Source organism: Suhomyces tanzawaensis (assembly GCF_001661415.1).
Source record: "Suhomyces tanzawaensis NRRL Y-17324 unplaced genomic scaffold CANTAscaffold_5, whole genome shotgun sequence".
NCBI classification, from domain to species: Eukaryota; Fungi; Ascomycota; class Pichiomycetes; order Serinales; family Debaryomycetaceae; genus Suhomyces; species Suhomyces tanzawaensis.
Window position 1 is genome coordinate 580,408 of NW_017963640.1, and position 12,904 is coordinate 593,311.

The following is a 12,904-nucleotide window of genomic DNA, read 5'->3' on the forward strand; positions in this document are numbered from 1 at the left end:
CCTAAGCACGCTGGGGAAGAGATAATACGACATCTGCTGGGGGTGTCGGGTCATTTGAAGCTGCAATTGCACGAGTTATCTATTTTCCGGTGACATCTGGTGGTTCTCTGGAGCTGTTCGGCACTGGTGTTTGCCTGTGGTGGAATCGGTTCCACGGAAACTACTCGCGGGAAAGTTTCACACGAACCACAAGGATATCTTTCATGTGCGAATGCCAGAGTGGTCTCATGGAAAATTTATCGATAGTGCTGGGAACGGCCACAGCTGGTGGAGGACGTGGGAGGCACGCTGATGGGTTTTAGAGCCGGCTACTTTGCCGGCTGGAGATGGCCAGAGCCATGGGGAATGGAGGGGGAAAACCATCGGTACCTCGGTACGTGTTCACGTGACCGATTGTTCGTCTGGGGTAGATTGATAAGTGGGGCATCCAGCGCAAGCATGCCGAAGGACGGGTCTGGAATGGTCGTGTGGAGTAGTAAGGAAGTTAAGCCATTGCCACTAGTGTCCCGCCTATTTTACAGCTCTGGTGCACCCTTGAGGTCGAGATGTACGGATGTTCTTCTACTCTAGGTGGATGAGCCAGAGTATACTAAATTTTGAAATGTCTGAAAATGTGAAGATCAGTCAAGTAGGACACTGTATTTCTGTCTTCAGTTCCCACTGCTTTTAGCATTACTGTTTTAACACTTTCAACCAATATCGTCTTTAGCATCTGTTTCTAGCAATTCTGTTTCCGGTTACTACTATTTCTCGCATCACTACGTCGAGTGTTACTGTTTCTACACTGTCTACCATTCTTGTGTCCAACTTCCAGTGCTTTTACTGAAATTGCAAATATGTAGCTGGCTTATTGTGTTCCAAATGGCATATTCCGGCTCCACTTGGAAGGCGTGGCTAATTCCCCCAAATGGCCATAATCAGTAGTGTAGAGCCCCCTAATTAGTCTACACTACATCGTCGTCTTATTTGGATGCTTCCGCAGCCTTGAAACGTGGACTTGACAATTACTAGATCTGAAAATATCTGGTCGTTCGCCCCTATACCGGGGGTGATAGGGGCATCCGGGGAAATCTTCGGAGTACAGAAATTGACGTGTCCCGCATGTATGTGCAGCCGTTGGCTCGCTATCGCCAATTAATATTTCCCAACACGGGTTACCCAATTGGCCCAACAGACGCACGTAACCCACTACCAGTTGGGGCTCGCTGGGCCACATCGGGACGCCAGAGTTGATGAATTGTGAACCACAACAAGCTGCATTGGGACTTCCCGCCTCGCAAGTGGGACAAGATCTGGCTGTACCAAGGAGGGGTTTCAAGTATTGTAGCAAGGATCACGATCTCTCTTGAGCTGATATGTCTCAAAGGAATAGAATACCTAAGTATTGTGAATCTGGAAAATATTTCTAAAGATAAAGGCACTCATCTCCCACCAAAACCTTAGCGTGGTAAATATTGAGAAAAGCCAGCTATCGGGAAGGCTTGAATAATAAAGGGGCGAGTGAGTAATTTTGCAAAAGGGGTCTCTTTTAGCCTAAAATTTGGTTTCCACCATATCGCCAGTATCCTTCCTGGTCTATCTGGGTGGGACTATCCTTAATATACGGAAGCCGATCAAAACAAGTGTGAGTAATAAAATATTTCAATCACCATTCCCAGTCACTGTTCGTATTTTCAACACAATAGCTTCGTATGGCTATATAATATTCGTTGAAGCAAGGTGGGATAATAATCTGGCTTCGCGTGCTCCAGGCTCCAAAAAAACTGTATTAGTCCAATTTGAGGGGACCGTATTAATACCATCTCCAGAGGGACAAGGCTTTTTTAACTGCGCTATTTTAAATACTGGGCCCAACTAAGTCGTGGTTCTTTTTTTATCTGAACCCATCAGTATCAAATGTTGTGTAATCCAGCTAAGAGGAAGCCATAGTGTGGTATTTTCACCCCAAAGGCCTCCTTTCGGTTTTTTTTTTATTTCGCAAATGTGAATTATACTCTTATACACTCCCTAGATGTGCCCTCAGGTTCCAGGTTACGGGTTAAAACTGGCCAGTCCCTATTGCAATGGTTAAACCACCACTATTTCAATCGATTTGGCCGAATTCGACCAACTTTTGGGTAACCCACCACTTGTCAAAAAAACCACCGTTTTCTGTCCACCAACGAATCCTCTCGGTGGCCAAGCTGGCTAAGGCGCGAGACTGTAATGTTAACTCAAAGTAATCTTGAGATCGGGTGTTCGACTCACCCCCGGGAGATTCTTTTTGCCACTTGGATCTGTCCCGTTTTCCCTCGAGCTCGCAGCCTGAACCCACCTAAGGTCACTGAAAAAGTTCAGCCGTGGGTGACCATTGGGGCACCCGAGCCGACCGCGGCAGCCCATCAGATTCGATCGTCACCCAGCCTTCGTGATTTGGGTCACAAGTTACACAAAACGCCGCGCACTCACCACCACCCACAAATAGGAGCACAAGGATAATCACAACAGCGAAGACCAGTTGTTTAAATAGAGCCCAATTGGCCGGTGCAGTTTTCAGAATTCACCCGTTTGTCTGCTCATCTCCCCGTCTTTGCCTACCACTCGCCACTGTTCGCTAGTGCCGTTGCCGCCCATTGTCCATCCCCTAGTGTACCATGAACTCCGAAAAGATTGTGGCCGTCATCTTGGCCATCTTCTTGCCCCCCTTGGCCGTCTTCATGAGAGAAGGCCTCACTGCCCCATTCTGGATTGACCTTGTGTTGTGTTTGTTTGTGTGGTTCCCCGGTATTTTGTATGCCTTGTACGTCGTGCTCAAGAATTAGCTAATGTACGTTGTTGAATGAATCCAGTAGGAGCTGTAGCCCGTAGTGGAAAGCTAGTGGAGTACTAGTGAGCTAGCGAAGAGCTGGTGGAGTCCCGTGGTGGGGAATGCTGGAGAATAGTGATGGAAACAGCCGCCTCCAGTTACGCCTCGCCACTCGCCACCGTTTGTCGCTGGCCTGCTAATGTCCATGGATATCCCCTGGTTTAATACCAGCGAGCCTAGCTGTTGCCGCAAACGCCTGCCTGGTAGCGTCTCTACGCCCCACGGTGCCAGCGCCCGCCACGGTGCTGCCACCACGGTGCCACCACGCCGCTGTCAGCAACTGACGGGGCCAGCGCTCGCACAAACATCTCCCATTAGACGCAGGGCTGCCCAACTCCATCTGGCAACAGCAGCCCTTACCCTTGCCCCTTATCTGGCGGAGGCGGTCCAGCCAATAGGAGCGCCTGATTTGGGTTGGGCGTCCCTGTTATCAGTGGATCGTGTCACGTGCCTCGCACCATGGTATTATGGTGATAAGAGCACCACCACCTCCGACATTAGCTAACTACCTCCGTCCGCCCCACCGTCCCAGCCACTAGTCGAGCGTGTGTTGTCAGTGCTTATCAGCATTCCGTTTGTTTTGCCATAAACGTCCCCGCCACTGTCTTCCCCGCCACAAATCATACACTCGTCAAGATGGCCCAAACGACTACCACCACAAACCCGGCTTTTGGTGGTCCAACGCCTGTCTCCAACGTCTCACACCCAGACCAGACCTCCAGCACGTTGGCTGGAGTGCTGGCATCGTGTTCCATCTCGCCCAACACCAAAGACCACTCCAGTCTGGCGCTACCCCCGTTTTCATTCTCCAAGCGCCCAGTTGATGAATACTTGAACAAATCCAGAAGCTCTGCCTGCAGCGATGCCGACATCAAGTCCACCTTCCACTCGCACATATCAGACATCATCCCGTCGTCCACTCGCAAAAACACCACCAGAAGTTCGGGTGACTCAGGCACTCCTGACAAGTTCAGAGACATCAACTATGACGAGCAGATCAGGTTTCCCCAGATGAACAACATGAACTGCTACACCTACGTTGGGGGTTCTCGACGCTCCAGCCGTCCTTCATACGGCAGCAGCGTCAGCGATAGAAGTGTCAAGAGCTCGGAATCAGCTAAGAAACAACCTACCGACCAGAAGAAGGAGGGCAAAGAAAAGGAGACCACCAACCGCAACTACCGTCCTGCCACCTTCGACCTCTCCCAGCCGCTTAGACGGTTCTCGATTCCTGTGGAGAAGGAGTGCAACTTTTCCAACATGGCCATCGACGCTAGCGACTCGCTGAACGAATACTCCAAGCTCCTTAAGGAGTATATTGTGAACAACTACATCTATGAGAAGAACGTAGAGCAGGCCCAGCTAAGTCGCAATATCAGCAACTACATCACGGAGCACGGACTCAAAGAGCCTCCCTCAGAAGCACTTTTGAACAAGATGCAACCGTTTTCGTCAGTGTTTCCCAGGATGAAGAACCCAACCGCACCCGTCGATCCAGCCAGCCGAATCCCATTAAAACCCACCAGAACACCATCGTCCACCTCGTCAAACTCCACCAATTCCGGCTCCACCTCAGACACAGCTTCCACGGGACAGACCGTCAGTGCCACGGGCTTCAACCACTTGTACCAACTAAAGAAACCGTTGAGCACTCCTGCAGTTCTCAGGCCCATGGTTTCGACAAATGGGTTGGCCAGCACGGTGCCATCTTCCCCTTCATCCAGCGCTGATGACACAAAGTCGCCAAAGAGGAACAGCGGCAGCACACCCATGAACAACTCCATCTATACCATTACCTCACCCACGATTGCCGAGGGCTTTAACGACGCGGAGTATGTTGAGGAAGACGAAAACTCCATCAACGATACAGACCTGGAACGGGTTGCTCCGCAGGCGTTCGACATCGAACCCACGCACACCCACTGGAAGCCCAACACATACTCAAGCCATTGCATGCAATGCTTCAAGACATTTGGTAATTCAATTCTCTCATTATTTTACACGTTTTTTGACGGAAAGAAAGACTCAGAGCTCGATGGCAGGGGTACCCAAACTTCAGTGCCCCACGTCTTGAAAGCCAGCGGCTCGGGTCTCGCGGGACCTACCAGACGCCACCATTGTCGGTTTTGCGGGTTTATCTACTGCGACACCTGTTTGATCCAGAACGACCAGGACGAGGCCTCCAAATTCAATGTTACCACCCGGATATACGCCACTCCGCGTGGCAAGTTCATGGGAAGTGGCATCCTTTTGGACCAAAACGCCCGGTTTGTCGTTCCCATCTACCGCAACTTGGAGGCTAGCGACGCAGCTCAGATGTCGTTGATCACAGATCCCGAGAACTACAAGCTCTTCAAAATCTGCAAGAACTGTGGCGAGATCTACAAGAACTTGGTCCTCGACCTCAACAAGTCGGCCAACGACGCAGATCCCGAATCCGACACACTCCAGAAGTTTCCTTACGTGTTCATCGAGAATCCCTACGTCAATGCGTTGAAAGGCGAGCGGATACGGCCACAACTGCGCCGGCGTCCACTGAATCAGCCGGTTGTGGTTGAGTCGTCATACCTGGCTGCGAAAATCGACACCCACGGGGGATTTAGCCGCAAGAACTCGGTCAACGAAGTACCCTCGGACTGGACCTGGAGTTCGTTTTAGGCACTCCATAAGCCCGCTTGGCCTGGTGTCAACAGGGCCCTTGGGAGACTGCAGTCTGGCCACTGCACTGCCCCATCATTTGTAGCAGTAGTGTGAGAATACATAGTAGGAAATAGATACGATGCAGCAGGAATGCCATCGGTACTACAGCACCCAAGGACGTATTGTACATATGCAACATAGATGTGTCACTTTTCATATTTTGTTTAGCTCGAGTTAGAATTAGAGTATCCCTCCTTTCACCCACAAAATTTGTGGAATTGACCTTGAAAGGTCCCCCTCCACATATTACTTTCTGATTCTACCAATTCAATGAATATTAATCATAAAAAATCAGTACAGGCTGACTAGTCACAAATAAGCACTTCATAGGGTAAGAAGAAGAATTTCCAAATCAAAAAATACCTTATGGTACCATTGGCAACACAATAAGGTTATTGTTGGCAACGAATTTTTGAATCTAGATTATAGAATTGTCGTTTCATAACCCAGGGCCAAAGTTTTCGATCTACGTGATGGAAAAAGATGGTCCAGGATTTTACAGTAGAAGGTTAAAATTTTATACTCATAAACTTAGTAGAATGCTGAGTACGCTGGTTGATTAGAATGCTTTATTGGTGCTAATGGTGCTTTCATCGCCTTGCACTAGAGGTTTTACAAGGTACTGTAATGAATTCAGAGGAAAGTAGTGAGGCTAATTAACTCAATTAACATTCTCCGTAAGTGTGCATTACAAAAAACATTCCACAGTAATCCAAAGACGAATATTTTTTACTTAAGAGTTTATAATAAACTAACGTCTATAAATTGGGTGCAACAAAGATTCCAGTCAGCGCGACATTTACTTGCGACTGTATAACAATCAACTAGGGAAAGCCGTGCCTGGACGCGTCAGTCACGGGACAGACGAGGCGGCCCACAGGGGCTGTGACGGGTAGGCGGAGTTTGGTTGGAGGCTGGAGAACTGGCAGGTGATAGGCTGGCATGCCAGGAGATAGGCAGTGCCGGGTCTCACTGGTACCACGAGTGCCCTGTCCCGCTGGGCGTGGCGCGAACTTCCCTGGCACTAGCTACGCAGCCCTTGGCGTCGCCACGAACGTCGCAACGGCGACGTTATTGCCCTGGACGCCATGCACCGCCTGGGGATTCTAAGGCGGACTATGAGCTACAAGCACGCGGGTGGCCCGCACAATTCGTCCGGTCCCATTAACGTCCGTCTGCCACGCCTCTAGTTCCGTAATCTCACTACCGTCGGTGCCGCACCCCTAGCCCCGCCAGACCGCTGCGACGGTGACATCGTCTATATTCTTCCCCGCCGAACCGCTGGCGACACCATTGTGCCTGCGACCGTGCCCCACAGAACAATACCAAGCCCCAGCGTGGACGTGTCGTTGCTCAGCCAGTGCCTCCCACAGTCAGTGTACCAGTGTCGCTGTCAGTGGAGCTGTTTTTCTCCCTCTCTTTTCCCTGTCTCTTTCGAACTTTCCCTAACTACCACTAATTTCATCGTCGGTGCAAATCACAACCGGTTTTTTTCGCCCCACTGATTCCAGCCTTTTCTGTCGCCTCTTCACTTAAACAAAGACTGGCCTCCAGGCATCCTTCCCACCACAATAGTCGCCCCTGACACCTCCCACACGCCTAGCGCCCCCTCCACACAACCGTCATAGTCCAGTGCCGCTCCAGCCATCTTCTGATGTACAAACAGCCCAACCACTCGTACGCGTCCACCGACTCGTTGAGAAGATTGTCTTCCAACAACCCGTTCAGACAGCACCAGGCGCAGGCCAGCTACGAGCCACCCAAGCTCTCCAACCTCTCCAGCTTGTCGTTGCACTCGGGCGAAAGACCCTCCAGTTTTGGCGACTGGGTAGAGAAGAACAAACAGCTCCTCGACAACTCATCCGACGAAGAACAGCCATTCAGACCGGTCAATATGGGATTAAAGTACAGTCCTCTGAGTAGGGAGGACCTCGGCAAGCCTGTGTTTCCTCCCAAGCCCCACAGGGCCGACAGTGACAGCAGTGTCAACTACCATAACGTGTACGTATTACTAACGCAGCAGTGATTAGCAGAACAGAACAGACAAGAGATAAATCGGATACAGCGCCAGATACGGAGTCAGATACAGCGTCCGATACAACAGCAGATACAGCACCTGATACAGCGCCAGATACAGTGCCTGATACAGCGCCAGGTCAGCACCGGGTCACAGCTACTACATGAACAACATCGTTACTACAAGAACAACATCTACTTCACCTGCTTCACCCACTACACCTACTACAGTGCTAGCCCCTTGCAACCGCCCTGGTTACAGCTTCGTGGCGTGCACTGGCCTTGGTGTCGCGACGATGGGCCACCCACAGCTACTGCCTGGCGCACGGCACAGTACCACAAACTGACAGCTTATTTGCTCTGGCTGGCAGCACACCACCGCCTCTAGCGCGGTGCGGCGCGTCGGTCCACGGTTTCACCGCGGTGCAACCCTGCGGTCACGTGCCGAAGCCTGCTCCAGTCCAGTCTCGTCATGCCTGTCCTCTAGGTGCCTCCACCACCTCCGTAGGGTACTCTGGGGTCTCCTAGGACCTTGGCGCCCCTATATACCCCCCATAGGCCCTCCGGCTGGTTACATAAGCGTTTTTTCTTTTGTTCTGGGTCCCCTTAATTCTGTTCGTGCCTCGCTGACTGCGCCATGTCTACGTTGATTGCGCTTGAGATTAGGTTTCAAGCGGATAAATAATCAACAATCGCATTCTCACCATATCACTTACTAACCGTTCTAGAAGAATGTCCTCCAACAATCCATTCGCAGCTGCTCTCAACGAGCCTGACTCCTACGTCCACCACCGTGACCCTCCTCCCCCTCCAAGATCATCCAGTCAAGGTGGCACACCACCAGCGCGTCCTCCCAAGCCAGACGCCCTTGCCCCACCTTCTTATGAAGAAGCAGCCGGTCCTGACGCTGCCAGAAGAGACTACCCCAGAGAAAAGGCGTCCTCGTCGTCCTCGTCTTCCAGACAACGCCGTTCCCACTCACACTCCGAAGCATCCAGACCTCACCGCAGTTCCAGAGAAAAGGGGTCGTCTTCCAGACACCGCAGCGGACACAAGTCGTCTAAGAACAAGTCTCCCAAGAAGCCAGAGCCCGTCAAGGCCAAGAACTTGGACACCATCGACAAGCTTGACGTGACTGGATTCTTTGGAGGTGGTTTCCACCACGACGGACCCTTTGATGCATGCACCCCGCACAGAAACAAGAATGTCAAAAGTGCCCCAGTCAAGGCGTTCCCTCCTGATGGGCCAAACAGCAGTATCAAGGGCTACGGTGGTACAGACAAGAACCAACAGATCAACTTGGCCTTTGGGCAATTCGAAGATCAGAACGAAATAGTCGGCAGAAAGACCTCCATAAAGTACAAGCCAAAGGATACCACTGTCACGAAGACATACGAAACCGAGGAGCCACCACAGATCCGTACTCCTGCCGACATCTCATCCAATCCATCCATTGTCAACTTTGCGTCCAACCTCAAGGCTGAGCCCGTCCATGGTTCTACCACAGCAGGATTGGGATCATCCACATTCATTGATGGTGCCCCAGCACCCAAATCCAGTGAAACTGAGTACTTGAACGTTTCCAATGGCGGATTGGGCAGAAAGAAGTCGTTGGTGCAAAGATTGCGTAAGAATAGTCATAGCGAAAACAGCACTAGGCGAAACTCTAATGACAGTTCCTTGACCTCCCCCGAACCAACCAGAAGGGGATCTTTGAACAATGTGGAATCTTCAGACGAGCTCACTCCTCCTAGCGGTGGAGCTGGATCTTCCTTGTTAAGAAGAGTTAAGAGTTTGAAGGTCAGAAGGTAATTCATAGCATCTTGCTTACATTCATGTACTATGTGACGGCCGTTGAGGTCGATGTACGAACAGAGAAGGTTTTGATTTTTTTAATGACTTGGAATGGAAACACTTATTAATACGTATAGACATTATTCTAATCACCTACTCGCGGATCATGTCCGTTAGCACCATCTATGACCAAGTCTGGTGTCGTCTTTTTCTTCGTTGTATTTAAGTACCTATAATATAAAGTGTTTTGTCAAGAGTTATCGCGTAGCTTAGTGAGAATTGGGGAGATCACTATCACTATTTTAGCGAGGTGTCTCGCTAACGCGCACAACAACTTCCTCTACCTCCCGCCAACTCTCGCACGAGCCTAATGGGAGACTCCCTAAGTTGGTGCGACTATCCCGTAGGCCCTCCACGTGACAGCCAAAATTTTTCATCAACTACAACATTTCTCCACTACTACCCATCAACGCCATGTATAGAGTAGCCAGAACGTTGCCCAGGAGAGCACCAACCTTGCTCTCGCAAAGAAATGTGTCATTCAGCTTGCCCACCATATCCACCTTGGAGACTGTGAAATCTACCCAGCAAGACTTCAAGGGTTTGTTCTCATCCGAAACTGTCAATGAATTGTGGTTCAAAAGAGGCCAGCAGTTAGTCGAGGGCTTGAACCAGTCGTTGGAACAGGCTAGTGCATCCAGCTCCGAGTCCCAGTCGAACAACTTGTTGGACATCATAGCTCAAACCATTCAAAAGCCAGAACATTACGGAATCTACTCGTACGGATCTTTATTATACAACCTCCAATTTTTCTTGGAGAGCTTGAAAGAAAACTCTGCCGAAGTCAAGTTGTCCCAAAGCGAGCCTAAGGACTTGTTGAAGACCGGAAACACCACTTTTGGGAACATTCCAGCCGACGAAAACCTCAAGAGCTGGTTGATCGACTCGTTCGGATCCATTGAAGAGTTCAGAAACTTGTTGCTCAACTCCGCAAAGGCCATCAAGGGTGATGGTTTGGTGTGGTTGGTTGCCGAAAGCAACTTGAGTCAAAACATCTTAAAGCAGTCCCCAAGCATAACCGAACCAGGCACCACTAAGGACCCCGTTTACAACAACTTGGCTATAGTCAACACTTACAACGCCGGTGTGGTGGATGACTCGTTGAGATCTGGCCAAGTCAACAGATTAAAATTACAGAAGGAAGCAAAGTTGGCTTCTTTGAAGAACAAACAACTTGAGAGGGAAAGAATCGAGGGTCAAAACCAAGAAGCTCCAATTGAGCTTGTTGAAAACATAGAAAGCTTGCAGCTGGAAATTGATAGGTTGACTTTGGGTACTGCGGAAGAAGCCGAGTTCAACACCTTATACAACGACAAGAAGTTGTTGCCAGTTTTGGCCATTGATGGATCCATGAGAAACTATCTCTTGGACTATGGTGTCTACGGCAAGCAACAGTATCTCGAAAATGTCTGGGAGTGCATTGACTGGGACGTGGTTTCTAAGAGATTACCTGTCAGAACTAAGCAATTTATAAATAGTTATTAAGTGGGTCAAACCGCTATGTAAATAGACGTAATCAAACTATTGGTTTGTGTATTTGTGGTAGAGGCATAAGGGTAGTAGTGATTTAATTAATCGATGGCATTCCCACGATAACATATACTAGAAGATCATATGGAACGATAAATGTGTTGCTACATAAGTATCAAAACCGTTCTAACATGAATAAAGTTTCGATAAATGATCGTTGCAACAATGGACAATTCTAACGGATAATGTAGACTACAGGTTTATATAACATTGATTTGCAAAGAATTATGCAAACCTTACCACACATGTATTGTTCCTATACTAGTTTTTAATGACTTTCTTTACAATCCTCTCAACTTCATCCCAGTCATCGGTAGGAACTCTAGTCATTTCAATACCTCCGAAGTATGCCTGGATAGCCTGCAAGACATCGTAAGACCTTTTGTCGTGAACAAAGGAAATAGCAACTCCAACTCTACCAAATCTACCGGTTCTACCAATTCTGTGCAAGTAGGTAGAAGGGTCTGGATTTCCGTTCTTGTCTACAGGCAAATCGTAGTTGACCACCATGGAAACTGAAGCAATATCGATACCTCTGGCCAACACGTTGGTAGTGATCAAAACCTTCGATTTGCCGTCTCTGAAGTCGTCGATCAATTTATCTCTTTCAGATACCTGTAAACCACCATGAAGGATGGAACAAAGATGGCCTTCTTGTTTCATCTTTTGGTATAAATGGTCAGCAGTATCTTTTCTTTCGACGAAAATAATGGAAGAACCAATAGTCAACAATCCATACAACTCACACAAAACTTCAAACTTATGATTCACAGAATCACAGTCCATGTACAATTGTTTAATGGCATCAACGTTAAGTTCTTCTTGCTTCAATTCAAGAGAATTGGCCTTTGGCACAAACTTTTCGGCATATTTTCTGACTTCATCTGGGAAAGTAGCCGAAAATAAAACAAGCTGGGCTTGCTTTGGCAAAACCCTCTTGACACGAAGACACTGGTCCCCTAAACCTTGAGCATCCAACATGTTGTCAGCTTCGTCCAACACGAAGACCTTGACCTGAGATGCATTTATTTGTTTTCTTCTCAAAAGATCCAAGAGCAAACCGGGAGTTCCCACCAAGATGTGAGCGTTGGACAGCTTGCCTTTCTCAAGAGCTTCAGGAACAATCAATTGGGTGGTAATCTTGGTAAACTTACCCATTGTTTGGATAACCTCCAACGTTTGTCTGGCCAACTCTCTGGTTGGAGATAAACATATACATTGAGTGACAGGAAGGTTTTCATCGACTCTAGACAACATGGTCAACGAAAAGGCAGCAGTCTTACCTGTACCTGATTGGGATTGACCAATCATGTTCTCTGGAGGGTTGGAGATCAATAAAGGTAAGGCCTTTTCTTGAATTTTGGAAGGCTTGTTGAACTTCATGGCATACAAACCCTTGAGTAATTCGGGAGACAAACCCAACTCTTCGAAGGATTTCACCGAGTATAACGGGGAGTTTGGATCGGCCTGTAAATCAGCCAACTTAACCTTTACTTCGTAGGTGGACTTGATCAAGTTGGTGTCTGGGGTCTTCGTTTCGTCATTCTCTCCATCCTTTTTGGTTTCGTTAGTTTCGCTAGCCTCCTTTGTCTCTTCAGATGCACTGTCCTTCTTAGATTCTGTGGGTTCTTCGGTCTTGCTAGCTCCAGAGTCCTTCAGTTCTGAGCTGGCTTGTTCAGCATCTGGCTTGGCTTTAGAATCAGCAGGTGCTGGTGAATCCTTCTTCTGAATAGAGAGGGACGAGAGCAATTCAGCAGCGTCCGTTTCAACTCTTTTGTCAGACATGATGGCGATGATTTGGATGTTGTGGACTCATCAACTTTTGAACGAACTACAAAGAGCGTATCACGTGATCTGCTTCATTCGTGAAGTACGTAAAATTTGAAGAAATCGAGCGAAATCTCCAGTGAGGAGTTGGACTTCCACATCCAAAAAAATGTTAGCCCAGGAACTAAAAAA

General features: G+C 48.7%; 6 protein-coding genes and 1 non-coding gene across 7 annotated transcripts; 5 read left to right on the top strand and 2 right to left on the bottom strand.

Annotated features, from left to right (window-relative positions):
- Window positions 1-949: 949 nt before the first annotated feature.
- CANTADRAFT_90835 (uncharacterized protein) lies at window positions 950-1,216 on the bottom strand (the record flags this gene model as incomplete). Its single annotated transcript, XM_020211743.1, has 1 exon — window positions 950-1,216. The coding sequence occupies one exon, from the start codon at window positions 1,214-1,216 to the stop codon at window positions 950-952; it is 267 nt and encodes an 88-aa protein (XP_020063628.1).
- A 952-nt stretch (window positions 1,217-2,168) lies between these two features.
- Window positions 2,169-2,257, top strand: CANTADRAFT_t153. The gene has a single exon. It is a non-coding gene; the product is annotated as a tRNA-Tyr (tRNA).
- Window positions 2,258-2,633: 376 nt separating this feature from the next.
- Window positions 2,634-2,801, top strand: CANTADRAFT_53682 (uncharacterized protein; the record flags this gene model as incomplete). The annotated part of the gene is made up of 1 exon (XM_020210243.1): window positions 2,634-2,801. The coding sequence occupies one exon, from the start codon at window positions 2,634-2,636 to the stop codon at window positions 2,799-2,801; it is 168 nt and encodes a 55-aa protein (XP_020063629.1).
- A 680-nt stretch (window positions 2,802-3,481) lies between these two features.
- On the top strand, window positions 3,482-5,503 carry CANTADRAFT_22498 (uncharacterized protein; the record flags this gene model as incomplete). The annotated part of the gene is made up of 1 exon (XM_020206826.1): window positions 3,482-5,503. The coding sequence occupies one exon, from the start codon at window positions 3,482-3,484 to the stop codon at window positions 5,501-5,503; it is 2,022 nt and encodes a 673-aa protein (XP_020063630.1).
- Window positions 5,504-7,199: 1,696 nt separating this feature from the next.
- CANTADRAFT_34305 (uncharacterized protein) lies at window positions 7,200-9,373 on the top strand (the record flags this gene model as incomplete). Its single annotated transcript, XM_020208582.2, has 2 exons — window positions 7,200-7,546; window positions 8,290-9,373. 2 exons carry the CDS (start codon window positions 7,200-7,202, stop codon window positions 9,371-9,373), a joined length of 1,431 nt encoding a protein of 476 aa, XP_020063631.1.
- A 456-nt stretch (window positions 9,374-9,829) lies between these two features.
- Window positions 9,830-10,900, top strand: CANTADRAFT_67743 (mitochondrial 37S ribosomal protein mS43; the record flags this gene model as incomplete). Its single annotated transcript, XM_020210965.1, has 2 exons — window positions 9,830-10,563; window positions 10,657-10,900. 2 exons carry the CDS (start codon window positions 9,830-9,832, stop codon window positions 10,898-10,900), a joined length of 978 nt encoding a protein of 325 aa, XP_020063632.1.
- Window positions 10,901-11,144: 244 nt separating this feature from the next.
- Window positions 11,145-12,755, bottom strand: DBP5 (ATP-dependent RNA helicase). The gene has a single exon (XM_020207886.1). It carries the CDS (start codon window positions 12,728-12,730, stop codon window positions 11,207-11,209), a length of 1,524 nt encoding a protein of 507 aa, XP_020063633.1. The 5' UTR covers window positions 12,731-12,755; the 3' UTR covers window positions 11,145-11,206.
- Window positions 12,756-12,904: the final 149 nt, after the last annotated feature.